The sequence below is a fragment of the Pristiophorus japonicus genome, assembly GCF_044704955.1.
Source record: "Pristiophorus japonicus isolate sPriJap1 chromosome 24 unlocalized genomic scaffold, sPriJap1.hap1 SUPER_24_unloc_1, whole genome shotgun sequence".
NCBI lineage: Eukaryota > Metazoa > Chordata > Chondrichthyes > Pristiophoridae > Pristiophorus > Pristiophorus japonicus.
In genome coordinates this window covers 262,545-279,348 of record NW_027250648.1, presented here as the reverse complement: position 1 = coordinate 279,348, position 16,804 = coordinate 262,545, and the positions used below count along the sequence as shown (strand labels likewise).

The following is a 16,804-nucleotide window of genomic DNA, read 5'->3' as shown; positions in this document are numbered from 1 at the left end:
AGAACCAATGTGCCGCAGTCATCAGTGCGTACGCCCCGACACTCGATGCAGCGGATGAGGCTAAAGAGGGTTTTTATTGCAACCTCGAGACATCCCTGTCCCACGTCCCCACGGACGATAAATTGATCCTCCTGGGTGACTTTAATACCAGGGTTGGCAAAGACACAGCCCTCTGGGGAGGTGTGATTGGCAGAGAGCGGGTAGGGAAAGCCAACTCCTGCGGTACCCTACTCCTGACAAAATGTCTAGAACACGAACTCCTCATCACCAACACCCTGTTCCACCAGAGGGACAAATACAAGGCATCGTGGCAACACCCTCGCTGCAAACACTGGCACCTGCTCAACTTTGTCATCGCCAAGCCAGGGATCGCACGGACGTACGCATCAACCGCGCCATGACAGGAGCTGACAACTGCTGGACGGATCATTGCCTAATCTGATCCATCATTTTATTTATGAAAGGAGGGAGCAAGAAAACAGGGAACTACAGACCAGTTCGGTGAGCCGGAGAGGCAGCATGGGGAGGCATATAAATAGGCCCAGAGACAGTCGGTGAGTCAGAGGGGCAGTGTGGGGAGGTCTATAAATAGGCCCAGAGACAGTCGGTGAGTCGGAGGGGCAGTGTGGGGAGACCGAAAATAGGCCCAGAGACAGTCGGTGAGTCGGAGGGGCAGTGTGGGGAGGTTTATAAATAGGCCCAGAGACAGTCGGTGAGTCAGAGGGGCAGTGTGGGGAGACCTATAAATAGGCCCAGAGACAGTCGGTGAGTCGGAGGTGCAGTGTGGGGAGGTCTATAAATAGGCCCAGAGACAGTCGGTGAGTCGGAGGGGCAGTGTGGGGAGGTCTATAAATAGGCCCAGAGACAGTCGGTGAGTCGGAGGGGCAGTGTGGGGAGGTCTATAAATAGGCCCAGAGACAGTCGGTGAGTCGGAGGGGCAGTGTGGGGAGACCTATAAATAGGCCCAGAGACAGTCGGTGAGTCGGAGGAGCAGTGTGGGGAGGTCTATAAATAGGCCCAGAGACAGTCGGTGAGTTGGAGGGGCAGTGTGGGGAGGTCTATAAATAGGCCCAGAGACAGTCGGTGAGTCGGAGGGGCAGTGTGGGGAGACCTATAAATAGGCCCAGAGACAGTCGGTGAGTCAGAGGGGCAGTGTGGGAAGACCTATAAATAGGCCCAGAGACAGTCGGTGAGTCGGAGGGGCAGTGTGGGGAGGTCTATAAATAGGCCCAGAGACAGTCGGTGAGTCGGAGGGGCAGTGTGGGGAGACCTATAAATAGGCCCAGAGACAGTCGGTGAGTCGGAGGGGCAGTGTGGGAAGGTCTATAAATAGGCCCAGAGACAGTCGGTGAGTCGGAGGGGCGTGGCTTGTGCAGCTGCAGGAGGGGCAGAAGGCAAAAAAGAAGTAGAAAGAAATTGAAAGGTGACGTCACAGCCAAGGGGGTTCGTGATTGGCTGGTGATTGGTAAGCAGTTTTTCGATTTCTTTCTTTATCAGTAAGTAACCTTTTAACATTGTTGTTGCCCAATTAAGTTAATCAAAGGGTTAAGTCATGGCAGGAGAGCTCGGACACGTGTTATGCTCCTCCTGTACTATGTGGGAACTCAAGGACGCTTCCGGTGTCCCTGACGACTACATGTGCGGGAAGTGCATCCGCCTCCAGATCCTGACAGACAGCATTGCGGAACTGGAGCTGCGGGTGGATTCACTCTGGAGCATGCACAATGCTGAGAATGATGTGAATAGCACGTTTAGCGAGTTGGTCTCACCGCAGGTAAACGGTACACAGCCAGATAGTAAATGGGTGACCAACAGGAAGAGCAGTGCAAGGAAGGTAGTGCAGGGGTCCCCTGTGATCATCCCCCTGCAAAACAGATGCACCACTTTGGGTACTGTTGGGGGCGATGACTCTTCAGGGGAAGACAGCAGAGGCCAAGTTCATGGCACCGTGGGTGGCTCTGTTGCACAGGAGGGCAGGAAAAAGAGTGGGAGAGTGATAATGATAGGGGATTCAATTGTAAGGGGAATAGATAGGCGTTTCTGTGGCCGCAACCGAGACTCCCTGCTGCAAGGGTCAAGGATGTCTCGGCGGGTGCAGGACATTCTGAAAAGGGAGGGTTAACAGCCAGTTGTCGTGGTGCATATAGGTACCAACGATATAGGTAAAAAACAGGATGAGGTCCTACGAGAAGAATTTAGGAAGCTTGGAGCCAAATTAAAAAGTAGGACCTCAAAAGTAGTAATCTCAGGATTGCTACCAGTGCCACGTGCTAGTCAGAGTAGGATAACTCAGATGAATGCGTGGCATGAGGAGTGGTGCAGAAGGGAGGGATTCAAATTCCTGGGACATTGGAACCGGTTCTGGGGGAGGTGGGACCAGTACAAACCGGACGGTCTGCACCTGGGCAGGACCAGAACCAATGTCCTAGGAGGAGTGTTTTCTAGTGCTGTTGGGGAGGAGTTAAACTAATATGGCAGGAGGATGGGAACCTATCTAGTGAGGCAGAGGGAAATAAAAGGGAGACAGAGGCAAAAGACAGAAAGGAGAATAGTAAAAGTGGAAGGCTGAGAAAACCAAGGCAAAAAATAAAAAGGGCCACATTACAGCAAAATTCTAAAGGGGCAAAGTGTGTTAAAAAGACAAGCCTGAAGGCTCTGTGCCTCAATGCGAGGAGTATTCAGAATAAGGTGGACGAATTAACTGCACAGATAGCAGTTAATGGATATGATGTAATTGGCATCACAGAGACATGGCTCCAGGGTGACCAAGGCTGGGAACTCAACATCCAGGGGTATTCAACATTTAGGAAGGATAGACGGAAAGGAAAAGGAGGTGGGGTGGCGTTGCTGGTTAAAGAGGAAATTAATGCAATAGTAAGGAAGGACATTAGCTTGGATGATGTGGAATCGGTATGGGTGGAGCTACGGAATACCAAAAGACAGAAAACGCTAGTGGGAGTTGTGTACAGGCCACCACACAGTAGTTATGAGATTGGGGACAGCATCAAACAAGAAATAAGGGATGTGTGCAATAAAGGTACAGCAGTTATCATGGGCGACTTTAATTTACATATAGATTGGGCTAACCAAACTGGTAGCAATGCTGTGGAGGAGGATTTCCTGGAGTGTATTAGGGATGGTTTTCTTGACCAATATGTCGAGAACCAACACGAGAGCAGGCCATTCTAGACTGGGTGATGTGTAATGAGAAGGGACTAATCAGCAATCTTGTTGTGTGAGGCTCCTTGATGAAAAGTGACCATATCATGGTAGAATTCTTTATTAAGATGGAGAGTGACACAGTTAATTCAGAAACTAGGGTCCTGAACTTAAGGAAAGGTAACTTTGATGGTTTGAGGCGTGAATTGTCTAGAATAGACTGGCAAATGATACTTAAAGGGTTGACGGTGGATAGGCAATGGCAAACATTTATAGATCACATGGATGAACTTCAACAATTGTACATCCCTGTCTGGAGTAAAAACAAAACAGGGAAGGTGGCTCAACCGTGGCTAACAAGGGACATTAAGGATAGTGTTAGATCCAAGGAAGAGGCATATAAATTGGCCAGAAAAAGCAGCAAACCTGAGGACTGGGCGAAATTTAGAATTCAGCCGAGGAGGACAAAGGGTTTAATGAGGAGGGGGAAAATAGAGTACGAGAGGAAGCTTGCCGGGAACATAAAAACTGACTGCAAAAGCTTCTGTAGATATGTGAAGAGAAAAAGATTAGTGAAGACAAATGTAGGTCCCTTGCAGTCGGACTCTGGTGAATTTATAATGGGGAACAAAGAAATGGCAGAGCAATTGAACAAATACTTTGGTTCTGTCTTCACAAAGGAAGACACAAATAACCTTCTGGATGTACTTGGGGACCGAGGGTCTAGAGAGAAGGAGGAACTGAAGGATATCCTTATTAGGCGGGAATTTGTGTTGGGGAAATTGATGGGATTGAAGGCCGATAAATCTCCAGGGCCTGATTGACTGCATCCCAGAGTACTTAAGGAAGTAGCCCTAGAAATAGTGGATTTTTAAAAAAATTTCAAAATATACTTTATTCATATAAAAAAATTGTACAGTACATTCAAAAGCAGTTCAGTACGTTTAGCTGCGGTCAGCAATTCCATACACTACCTTTGGGTGCTGACGGCAGTTCCGTGCGATACATTTCCTTGCTTTTCAGTTCAAGTACAATTCGGTCCAATACGGGATACATTGTAGTACATTCAACAAATGACATTACATGTGTCACTATACAGCACACGGAATGGGTGTCGGTACATTTACATTTTTTTCTTTTCAGCGTGCATTACGAAACAGACCTTGCATTGTACATGGCACTACATAGGTGTTTACTGATCATGGTGCTCCATGTACACAAAAAAGAAGTTGCAAGTACGGCCCGAGGGGAGTTTTGGACTGATTCCTGCCCCCGGGTTTACCGTGGCAGAAGGGCTTTAAACTGTGGCCCTTCCCCACCGTGCCTTTGCGGCGACTGCACCAATTTTAAGTGCGTCCCTCAGCACGTAATCCTGAACGCCAAACTTCAATGACTGATGTACCATGGCACCCAGGTCTTGTTGCACCTCCCCTTTTCCTAATCTGTCACCATTCAGATAATATTCTGTCTTCCTGTTTTTGCCACCAAGGTGGATAACCTTACATTTATCCACATTATACTGCATTTGCCATGCAATTGCCCACTCACCTAACCTGTCCAAGTCACCCTGCAGCCTCTTAGCATCCTCCTCACAGCTCACACTGCCACCCAGCTTAGTGTCATCTGCAAACTTGGAGATATTACACTCAATTCCTTCATCTAAATCATTGATGTATATTGTAAATAGCTGGGGTCCCAGCACTGAACCCTGCGGCACCCCACTGGTCACTGCCTGCCATTCTGAAAAGGACCCATTTATTCCAACTCTCTGCTTCCTGTCTGCCAACCAGTTCTCTATCCACGTCAAAATATTACCCCCAATACCATATACTTTAATTTTGCACACCAATCTCTTGTGTGAAACCTTGTCAAAAGCTTTTTGAAAGTCCAAATACACCACATCCACTGGTTCTCCCTTGTCCACTCTACTAGTTACTGCTTTCATCTGTATAGTGCTGCATGTAACGTGAGTTGCGGACTGTATTCCAATGTATCCAAGATTTTACTGAACTGTACCTTGAAATGTAATGTAAGCAAAGTATTGAATGTGTTACGTATGTAAACATTGTAACTGTGTAACTGTGCCACCAGAGGGCGCAACTGTTGGAGGCCCAAGGGTCAACTGCGCACCTCGTGCAGGGGAGTATAAAAGATTGTATACCATGCTGCTTAAGCACTCTGGAGTTGTATTAAAGAGACTAAGGTCACATCAGTTTTAGCTCACAGTACTCAGGCTTGTGGAGCTTTTCCATACCTAACAATTGGCGACGAGTAACAGATTACAAACTTTCACGTGGTCATGACTGCCATTGGTATTCTAAAGAGATTTGTAGAGGGTGATGATTGAGAAGCCTTCGTTGAGCGTCTCGACCAGTACCTCGTGGCCAATGAGCTGGATGGGGACGATACAGTGATCAAGCGCGGGGCGATTCTCCTCACCGTGTGTGGGTCCACAATATACGGCCTCATCAAGAATCTGCTAGCAATGGAGAAACCAACGGAGAAGACATATACTGAGTTGTGTACGCTGGTTCAGAACCACCTCAAGCCAAAGGAGAGCATCTTAATGGCCAGGTATCGCTTCTACCGCTCCGAGGACCAGGACGTGGCGAGTTATGTCGCTGACCTGAGAAGCCTTGCGGGAACTTGCGAATTTGCTGGATTTTTGGGGGAAATGCTGCGGGACTTTTTTCTGCTTGGCATCGGCCACGAGGTCATTCTTTGCAAGCTGCTGTCCGCCGAATCCCGAGACCTGAGCAAGGCCATCACGATAGCCGAGGCAGTCATATCCACGAGTGATAATACCAGACAGATATCTTCCCAGCATTGAAACTCACCGGAAAGTACTGTGCATAAAATAATGTTGCTAACAGGCAGAACTGCATATGGCAGGGCCTATACTTCTGCAGCTGCAAGACCTAGGATGACTCAGAGTCTGCTATCGGGCGTGAATGGAAATCCATTAGCACCATGTTGGCACTGCGGGGTAATCATCGAGCCCATCAAAATCGATTCAAGCACTACGTGTGCAAAGGCTGCGAAACAATGGGGCACCTCCAGCAAATGTGCAAGTGTTCTGTGACTCACCACGTGGCAGAGGATGATCGATCCAGCGTGGATCACGTGGAACAAACAAGAGAGGCAACTCAACCCGAGGAAGAAATTTATGGGCTACACACCTTCACCACCAAGAGCCCTCCTATTATGCTGAAAGTCAAATTGAACGGTATTCCGGTATTAATGGAGTTGGACACGGGGGCGAGTCAGTCAATTATGAGCCAGAAGACTTTTGAGAAACTGTGCGGCAACAAGGCACAAAGGCCCAGATTGAGCCCGATTCAGACAAATCTGCACACCTACACCAAAGAGCTCATACCAGTCATTGGTAGTGCGGCAGTTAAGGTATCGTACGATGGAGCTGTACATGATTTATCACTGTGGATTAGAAACATAGTACACACAGTATGCAGTCTGATCGTTTATTATGAAAACTGGACACAATATTCAAGGTGTGGCCTCACCAAATCCCTGTACAACTGTAGTAAGACCTCCCTGCTCCTATACTCAAATCCTCTCGTTATGAAGGCCAACATGCCATTTGCTTTCTTCAGTGCCTGCTGTACCTGTATGCCAACTTTCAATGACATGCAGGTCTCATTGCACTTCATCTTTTACTAATCTGTCACTATTCAGATAATAATCTGCCTTCCTGTTTTTACCACCAAAGTGGATAACCTCACATTTATCTACATTATACCGCATCTGTCATGTATTTGCCCACTCACCTAACCTGTCCAAGTCACCCTGCAGCCTCTTAGCATCCTCCTCACAGCTCACACTGCCACCCAGCTTCGTGTCATCTGCAAACTTGGAGATATTACATTCAATTCCTTTGTCTAAATCATTAATGTACATTATAAATAGCTGGGGTCCCAGCACTGAACCTTGCGGCACCCCACTAGTCACTGCCTGCCATTCTGAAAAGGACCTGTTTATTCCTACTCTTTGCTTCCTGTCTGCCAACCAGTTCTCTATCCACGTCAAAACATTACCCCCAATACCATGTGCTTTAATTTTGCACACTAATCTCGTGTGAGACCTTGCCAAAAGCCTTTTGAAAGTCTAAATATACCACATCAACTGGCTCCCCCTTGTCCACTCTACTAGTTACATCCTCAAAAAATTCTAGAAGATTTGTCAAGCATGATTTCCCTTTCATAAATCCACGCTGACTTGGACCGATCCTGTCACTGCTTTCCAAATACGCTGCTATTACATCTTTAATAGTTGATTCCAACATTTTCCCCACCACCGATGTCAGGCTGATTCCCTGTTTTCTGTCTCCCTCCTTTTTTAAAAAGTGGGGTTACATTAGCTACCTTCCAGTCCATAGGAACTGATCCAGAGCCTATAGAATGTTAGAAAATGTCCACCAATGCATCCACTATTTCTAGGGCCACTTCCTTAAGTACTCTGGGATGCAGACTATCAGGCCCTGGGGATTTATCGGCCTTCAATCCCATCAATTTCCCTAACACAATTTCTTGACTAATAAGGATTTCCTTTAGTTCCTCCTTCTCGCTAGACCCTCGGTCCCTTAGAATTTCCAATCGGTTATTTGTGTCTTCCTTAGTGAAGATAGAACCAAAGTATTTGTTCAATTGGTCTGCCATTTCTTTGTTCCCCATTATAAATTCACCTGATTCTGACTGTAAGAGACCCATATTTGTCTTCACTAATCTTTTTCTCTTCACGTGTCTGTAGAAGCTTTTGCAGTCAGTTTTTATGTTCCCTGCAACCTTACTCTCATATTCTATTTTCTCCCTCCTAATTGAACCCTTTGTCCTCCTCTGCGGAATTCTAAATTTCTCCCAGTCCTCAGGTTTGCTGCTTTTTTTAGCCAATTTATATGCCTCTTCCTTGGATTTAACACTATCCCTAATTTCCCTTGCAAGACACGGTTGAGCCATCTTCCCCGTTTTATTTTTACGCCAGACAGGGATGTACAATTGTTGAAGTTCATCTTTGTGATCTTTAAATGTCTGCCATTGCCTATCCACCGTCAACCCTTTAAGTATCATTCGTCAGTCTATCCTAGCCAATTCACGTCGAAGTTACCTTTCTTTAAGTTCAGGACCCTAGTCTCTGAATTAACTGTGTCACTCTCCATCTTAATGGTCACCCTTCCCTAAGGGGCCTCGCACAACAAGATTGATAATTAATCCTCTCTCATTACACAACACCCAGTCTAGGATGGCCTGCTCTCTTGTTGGTTCCTCAACATATTAGTCTCGAAAACCATCCCTGATACACTCCAGGAAATCCTGCTCCACTATATTGCTACCACAGTTAGTTTAGCCTAATCTATATGTAGATTAAAGTCATCCATGATAACTGTTGTACCTTTATTGCAGGCATCCCTAATTTCCTGTTTGATGCCATCCCCAACCTCACTATGACTGTTTGGTGGTCTGTACACAACTCCCACTCGCGTTTTATGCCCTTTGGTGTTCCGCAGCTCGACCCATACAGATTCCACCTCATCCAGGCTAATCCTTACTATCGCGTTAATCTCCTCTTTAACCAGCAACGCTACCCACTTCCTTTTTCTTTCAGTCTATCTTTCCTGAATATTGAATATCCTTGGATGTTGCATTCCCAGCCTTGGTCACCCTGGAGCCATGTCTCCATAATCCCAATTACATCTTATCCATTAACAGCTATCTACGCAGTTAATTCATCCACCTTATTATGAATGCTCCTCGCTTTGAGACACAGAGTCTTCGGGCTTGTTTTTCTTACACTCTTTGTCCTTTTAGAATTATGTTGTAATGTGGCCCTTTTTGATTTTTGCCTTTGATTTTTCTGCCCTCCACTTCGACTTTTCTTCTTTATAATTATTAAAGATGTAATAGCAGCACATTTGGAAAGCAGTGACGGAATCGGCCCAAGTCAGCATGGATTTATGAAAGGGAAATCCTGCTTGACAAATCTTCTCGAATTTTTTGAGGATGTAACTAGTAGAGTGGACAAGGGAGAACCAGTGGATGTGGTGTATTTGGACTTTCAACAGGAAGCAGAGAGTCGGGATAAACGGGTCCTTTTCAGAATGGCAGGCAGTGACTAGTGGGGTGCCGCAAGGTTCAGTGCTGGGACCCCAGCTATGTCCAATATACATTAATGATTTGGAAGAGGGAATTGAGTGTAATATCTCCAAGTTTGCAGATGACACTAAGCTGGGTGGCAGTGTGAGCTGTGAGGAGGACGCTAAGAAGCTGCAGGGTGACTTGGACAGGTTAGGTGAGTGGGCAAACGTGTGGCAGATGCAGTATAATGTGGATAAATGTGAGGTTATCCACTTTGATAGCAAAAACACGAAGGCAGAATATTATCTGAATGGCGGCAGATTAGGAAAAGGGGAGATGCAGCGAGACCTGGGTGTCATGGTACATCAGTCATTGAAAGTTGGCATGCAGGTTCAGCAGGCAGTGAAGAAGGCAAATGGTATGTTGGCCTTCATAGCTAGGAGATTTGAGTTTCGGAGCAGGGAGGTCTTACTGCAGTTGTACAGGGCCTTGGTGAGGCCTCACCTGGAAATTCTGTTCAGTTTTGGTCTCCTAATCTGAGGAAGGATGTTCTTACCATTGAGGGAGTGCAGCGAAGGTTCACCAGATTGATTCCTGGGATGGCAGGACTGACATATGAGGAGAGACTGGATCGACTGGGCCTGTATTCACTGGAGTTTAGAAGGATGAGAAGGGATCTCATAGAAACACATAAAATTCTGATGGGACTGGACAGGTTAGATGCAGGAAGAATGTTCCTGATGTTGGGGACACAGTCTAAGGATAAGGGATAAGCTATTTAGGACTGAGATGAGGAGAAACTTCTTCACTCAGAGAGTTATTAACCTGTGGAATTCCCTACCGCAGAGAGTTGTTGATGCTAGTTCACTTGATATATTCAAGGGGGAGTTAGATGTGGCCCTTAAGGCTAAAGGGATCAAGGGTATGGAGAGAAAGCGGGAAAGGGAAACTGAGGTGAATGATCAGCCATGATTTTATTGAATGGTGGTGCAGGCTTGAAGGGCTGAATGGTCTAATCCTGCACCTATTTTCTATGTTTCTATGTTTCTATAACTTTTGCTTCTGACCCCATTTTACTTCCCTCTGTCTCGCTGCCTAGGTTCCCATCCCCCTGCCCTATTAGTTGTACCAGGTGATGGGCCAACGCTATTCGGCAGAAGCTGGCTGGGAAAGATTCGATGGAACTGGGACAACATCAAAGCACTGTCTTCAGTGGATGATGCCTTGTGTGCCCAAGTGCTGAGCTAGTTTCCATCGTTATTTGAACCAGGCATCAGCAACTTTAAATGCGCCAAGGTGCAGATGCATCTGGTCCCCGATGCAAGGCCCGTTCATCACAAGGCTCGAGCGGTTCCATATATGATGAGGGAGAAAGTCAAGATCGAACTGGACAGACTTCATTGAGAGGGGATCATATCGCCAGTCGAGTTCAACAAGTGGGTCAGTCTGATTGTTCCAGTGTTGAAAAGCGATGGCACGATCAGAATCTGCGGAGACTACAAGGTAACGATTAACAGTGTCTCGTTACAGGACCAGTACCTGCTACCCAAGGCGGATGACCTGTTCGCAACATTAGCAGGGGGAAGTCGTTCACCAAGTTGGACCTAACCTCCGCCTACATGACAGAGGAGCTGGCTGAATCTTTGAAAAGATTGACGTGCATCAACACGCACAAAGGACTGTTTATATACCATAGGTGCCCTTTTGGGATTCACTCAGCTGCTGCCATCTTCCGGAAGAACATGCAGAGTTTGCTGAAATCGGATCCGCGCACCGTTGTGTTTCAGGACGATATCCTGATCACTGGTCGTGACACCACCGAACACCTGCACAACCTGGAAGATGTTCTAAGTCGACTAGACAGCGTGGGACTCAGGCTGAAACACTCCAAGTGTGTTTTTCTGGCGCCAGAAGTCGAATTTTTAGGGAGAAAGATTGCAGCAGATGGCATCAGACCCATGGACTCAAAGACAGAGGCCATCAAGAATGCACCCAGACCACAGAATGTGACAGAGCTGCGTTCGTTCCTGGGACTCCTCAGCTATATTGGTAACTTTCGACCCGGTTTAAGCACTTTGCTGGAACCGTTGCACATGTTGCTATGTAAGGGTGATGACTGGGTTTGGGATAAATCTCAAGAGACAATCTTTGAGAAGGCCAGAAACCTACTTTGTTCTAATAAGTTACTTGAACTGTATGACCCGTGTAAACGATTAGTGCTAGCTTGTGGTGTATGTGTGTTACAGCAAACCAATGTATCGGGCAAACTTCAACCAATTGCATACGCATCTAGAAGTCTGTCTAAGGCTGAAAGAGCCTACAGTATGGTCGAGAAAGAGGCGTTAGTATGTGTATATGGGGTTAAGAAAATGCACCAATACCGATTTGGACTTCGGTTTGAGCTTGAAACTGACCACAAACCGCTCATTTCGCTGTTTTCAGAGAGCAAAGAATAAACACCAATGCTTCGTCCCGTATCCAAACATGGGCACTAACATTGTCCGCTTATGACTATGCTATTCGCCACAGACCAGGCACGGAGAACTGTGCTGATGCTTCCAGTCGGCTACCATTGCCCACTACCGGGGTGGAAATGGCGCAGCCCACAGACATGCTTCTGGTCATGGATGCTTTTGAGAGCGAGGGGTCACCGGTCACTGCTCGCCAGATCAGGACCTGGACCAGCCAGGATCCTGTGCTATCACTTGTAAAAAGTTGCGTCCTCAATGGGAGCTGGTCGGCCGTTCCCGGGGAAATGCAAGATGAAATTAAGCCGTTTCACCGACGTATAGATGAAATGTCCATCCAGTCGGATTGTCTCTTATGGGGTAATTGCCTGGTTTTGCCAAAAAAAGGCAGGGTAACGTTTATACGTGACCTACACAATACCCAACCAGGCATAGTCATGACGAAGGCTATTGGCAGGTCGCATGTTTGGTGGCCCGGCATTGACTCGGACTTAGAGTCACGTGTACACCTGTGCAACACGTGCTCACAACTGAGCAATGCACGAAGGGAGGCTCCATTGAGTCTGTGGTCATGGCCTCCAAACCGCGGTCCAGGATCCACATAGATTTTGCTGCCCCTTTCTCGGAAAGATGTTTTTAGTAGTAGTGGACGCTTACTCTAAGTGGATTGAATGCGTAATCATGTCATCCATCACATCCGCTGCCACCATTGAAAGCCTCCGGGCTATGTTCGCCACCCATGGCTTGCCTGACGTCCTTGTCAGTGACAATGGACCGAGTTTCACCAGCTCGGAATTCAACGAGTTTATGACCCGCAATGACATCAAGCATGTCAGGTCTGCCCCATTTAAGCCCACATCCAACGGTCAAGTGGAACGGGCAGTCCAAACTATCAAGTAGAGCTTGAAACGCGTGACGGAAGGCTCCTTGCAGACCTGCTTATCCCGGGTTGTGCTCAGTTACCGGATGCGACCCCAGTCGCTCACTGGGGATCCCCCGGCAGAATTGTTAATGAAGAGAGCACTGAAAGCCAGGCTCACCCGGATCTAAATGATCATGTGGAAACCCGACGTCACCGGCAAAACATGTACCACGATCGCGCGGCTGTATCGCGTGACATTGATGTTAACGACCCTGTGTTTGTCCTGAATTCCGGTCATGGTCCAAAATGTGTTGCTGGCACTGTCTTGGCCAAGGAGGGGAATAGAGTGTTTATCGTCAAATTATTGAATGGACAAACGTGCAGAAAGCATTTGGATCAGACCAAACTGCGGTTCACCGACAACCAGGAACAACCTGAAGAGGACATCACCATCATCGATCCACCAACACAATCCAACCAGCAATCGACCTCACTGTCAATCAAGAGGATGAACCCACCATTCCCAACAGTCCTGTCAGACCAGCCGTGCCGCAGTGCAGCTAATGAAACATAGAAACATAGAAAATAGGTGCAGGAGTAGGCCATTCGGCCCTTCGAGCCTGCACCACCATTCAATGAGTTCATGGCTGAACATGTAACTTCAGTACCCCATTCCTGCTTTCTCGCCATACCCCTTGATCCCCCTAGTAGTAAGGACTACATCCAACTCCTTTTTGAATATATTTAGTGAATTGGCCTCAACAACTTTCTTGGTAGAGAATGCCACAGGTTCACCACTCTCTAGGTGAAGAAGTTTCTCCTCATCTTGGTCCTAAATGGCTTACCCCTTATCCTTAGACTGTGACCCCTGGTTCTGGACTTCCCCAACATTGGGAACATTCTTCCTGCATCTAACCTGTCTAAACCCGTCAGAATTTTAAACGTTTCGATGAGGTCCCCTCTCACTCTTCTGAACTCCAGTGAATACAAGCCCAGTTGGTCCAGTCTTTCTTGATATGTCAGTCCCGCCATCCCGGGAATCAGTCTGGCGAACCTTCGCTGCACTCCCTCAATAGCAAGAATGTCCTTCCTCAAGTTAGAAGACCAAAACTGTACACAATACTCCAGGTGTGGCCTCACCAATGCCCTGTACAACTGTAGTAACACCTCCCTGCCCCTGTACTCAAATCCTCTCGCTATGAAGGCCAACATGCCATTTGCTTTCTTAACCGCCTGCTGTACCTGCATGCCAACCTTCAATGACTGATGTATCATGACACCCAGGTCTCGTTGCACCTCCCCTTTTCCTAATCTGTCACCATTCAGATAATAGTCTGTCTCTCTGTTTTTACCACCAAAGTGGATAACCTCACATTTATCCACATTATACTTCATCTGCCATGCATTTGCCCACTCACCTAACCTATCCAAGTCACTCTGCAGCCTCATAGCATCCTCCTCACAGCTCACACTGCCACCCAACTTAGTGTCATCCGCAAATTTGGAGATACTACATATAATTCCCTCGTCTAAATCATTAATGTACAATGTAAACAGCTGGGGCCCCAGCACAGAACCTTGCGGTACCCCACTAGTCACTGCCTGCCATTCTGAAAAGTACACATTTACTCCTACTCTTTGCTTCCTGTCTGACAACCAGTTCTCAATCCACATCAGCACACTAGCCCCCAATCCCATGTGCTTTAACTTTGCACATTAATCTCTTGTATGGGCCCTTGTCGAAAGCCTTCTGAAAGTCCAAATAGACCACATCCACTAGTTCTCCCTTGTCCACTCTACTAGAAACATCCTCAAAATATTCCAGAAGATTTGTCAAGCATGATTTCCCTTTCACAAATCCATGCTGACTTGGACCTATCATGTCATCTCTTTCCAAATGCGCTGCTATGACATCCTTAATAATTGATTCCATCATTTTACCCACTACCGATGTCAGGCTGACCAGTCTATAATTCCCTGTTTTCTCTCTCCCTCCTTTTTTAAAAAGTAGAGTTACATTGGCTACCCTCCACTCCATAGGAACTGATCCAGAGTTTATGGAATGTTGGAAAAGATGCATCCGCTATTTCCAAGGCCACGTCCTTAAGTACTCTGGGATGCAGACCATCAGGCCCTGGGGATTTATCGGCCTTCAATCCCATCAATTTCCCCAACACAATTTCCCGACTAATAAGGATTACCCTTACTTCCTCCTTCTTACTTGACCCTCTGACCCCTTTTATATCCGGAAGGTTGTTTGCATCCTCCTTAGTGAATACCGAACCAAAGTACTTGTTCAATTGGTCTGCCATTTCTTTGTTCCCCGTTATGACTTCCCCTGATTCTGACTGCAGGGGACCTACATTTGTCTTTACTAACCTTTTTTTCTTTACATATCTATAGAAGCTTTTGCAGTCCATTTTAATGTTCTCTGCAAGCTTCCTCTCGTACTCTATTTTCCCTGCCCTAATCAACCCCTTTGTCCTCCTCTGCAGAGCTCTAAATTTCTCCCAGTCCCCGGGTTCGCTGCTATTTCTGGCCAATTTGTATGCCACTTCCTTGGCTTTAATACTATCCCTGATTTCCCTTGATAGCCACGGTTGAGCCACCTTCCCTTTTTTATTTTTACGCCAGACAGGGATGTACAATTGTTGTAGTTCATCCATGCGATCTCTAAATGTCTGCCATTGCCCATCCACTGTCAACCCCTTAAGTGTCATTCGCCAATCTACCCTAGCCAATTCACGCCTCATACCTTCAAAGTTACCCTTCTTTAAGTTCTGGGCCATAGTCTCTGAATTAACTGTTTCATTCTCCATCCTAATGTAGAATTCCACCATATTATGGTCACTCTTCCCCAAGGGGCCTTGCACAACGAGATTGCTAATTAATCCTCTCTCATTACACAACACCCAGTCTAAGATGGCCTCCCCGCTAGTTGGTTCCTCGACATATTGGTCGAGAAAACCATCCCTTATGCACTCCAGGAAATCCTCCTCCATCGTATTGCTTCCAGTTTGGTTAGCCCAATCGATATGCATACTAAAGTCACCCATGATAACTGCTGCACCTTTATTGCATTCACCCCTAATTTCCTGTTTGATGCCCTCCCCAACATCACTACTACTTGGAGGTCTGTACACAACTCCCACTAATGTTTTTTGCCCTTTGGTGTTCTGCAGGTCTACCCATATAGATTCTACATCATCCAAGCTAATGTCCGACCAACTCATCCATGCCAAGGTTTGAACTCAGACGATCAACCAGGGAGCGTAAGGCTTGTAAATAATGTGTATCAAAGACTTTTGGGGGGGGGGGTGATGTTATGTATGTAAACGTTGTAACTGTGTAAGACTTGCCACCAGAGGGCGCAACTGTTAGAGGCCCAAGGGTCACCTGCACACCTCGTACAAGGGAGTATAAAAGGTTGTCTGCCAGGCTGCTTTGGCACTCTGGAGTTGTATTAAAGAGATTATGGTCACATCAGTTTTAGCTCACAGTACTCAGTCTTGTGGAATTCTTCCATACTTAACAGAATGGAATTGCTGACCGCAATCAAATGTACTGAACTGTGTATCATGAAAATTTTTAAATGAATAAAGTATATATTTTGAAATAATAAATAAATAAATAAATAAATGCTGACCTTGCTAACAACGCCCACATCCCGAGAATGAATAAATATGATAGAATAGTGAGTGAGCCTGGAACTCCGGGAGCCGAGTGGGGAACAGTGGGTTTCATGCTGTGATGAGAAGGCTTTGTGCTTCCCCCATTGTCCCTTATCGCAGTGTGTCAGGCGGTGACTGAATGGGTTTGTTTGTTTACTCTGGGTGTAGTTATCCCACAGCAGCTGTCTCTCCGCTCTCTCTGTGTTCCTGACCTCTCAGGTAGCCTGCATGAATTGTACAGACTCTTCCGACCATTCCCGGCTGAACCTCGTTCACGATGCATCTCCGGAAAGTGGGATCAAAGGGAATAACGGCCTCAGGTGGGCCAGGATCCCGGCCCCGGAAGGAGCAGGGGGATCAGAGTGGGTGGAGCCTTTGTGAGGTGGGTAACTCTCAGTCCCTGCAGTGGGTCGCGAGAGAGTGAGAGACAGACAGAGGGAGAGAGACAGAGAGAAACAGAGAGAGAGAGGGGGAGAGAGACAGAGAGAGACAGAGACAGAGAGAGAGGGAGACAGAGAGAGATAGACAGAAAGAGAGAGAGAGAGGGAGATAGAGAGA

At 46.8% G+C, this 16,804-nt stretch overlaps 1 protein-coding gene across 7 annotated transcripts in view; it reads left to right on the top strand.

Annotated features, from left to right (window-relative positions):
• The first annotated feature begins 487 nt into the window (after positions 1 to 487).
• LOC139241204 (sel1-repeat-containing protein YbeT-like) overlaps positions 488 to 16,804 on the top strand; it is a 37,968-nt gene continuing 21,651 nt past the window's right edge. The window contains exons 1-3 of one of the 7 annotated variants that reach the window (XM_070869871.1): positions 600 to 659; positions 15,758 to 15,818; positions 16,466 to 16,628. In XM_070869871.1, coding sequence (XP_070725972.1) covers positions 16,524 to 16,628 — 105 coding nt within the window. In that variant the 5' untranslated portion in view covers positions 600 to 659; positions 15,758 to 15,818; positions 16,466 to 16,523. Of the gene's footprint in view, positions 555 to 599; positions 660 to 1,259; positions 1,466 to 6,513; positions 6,562 to 13,659; positions 13,704 to 15,757; positions 15,848 to 16,465; positions 16,629 to 16,804 lie in introns of those variants that run through there. The other 6 variants (XM_070869874.1, XM_070869869.1, XM_070869873.1 and 3 more) reach the window with 6 other exon arrangements.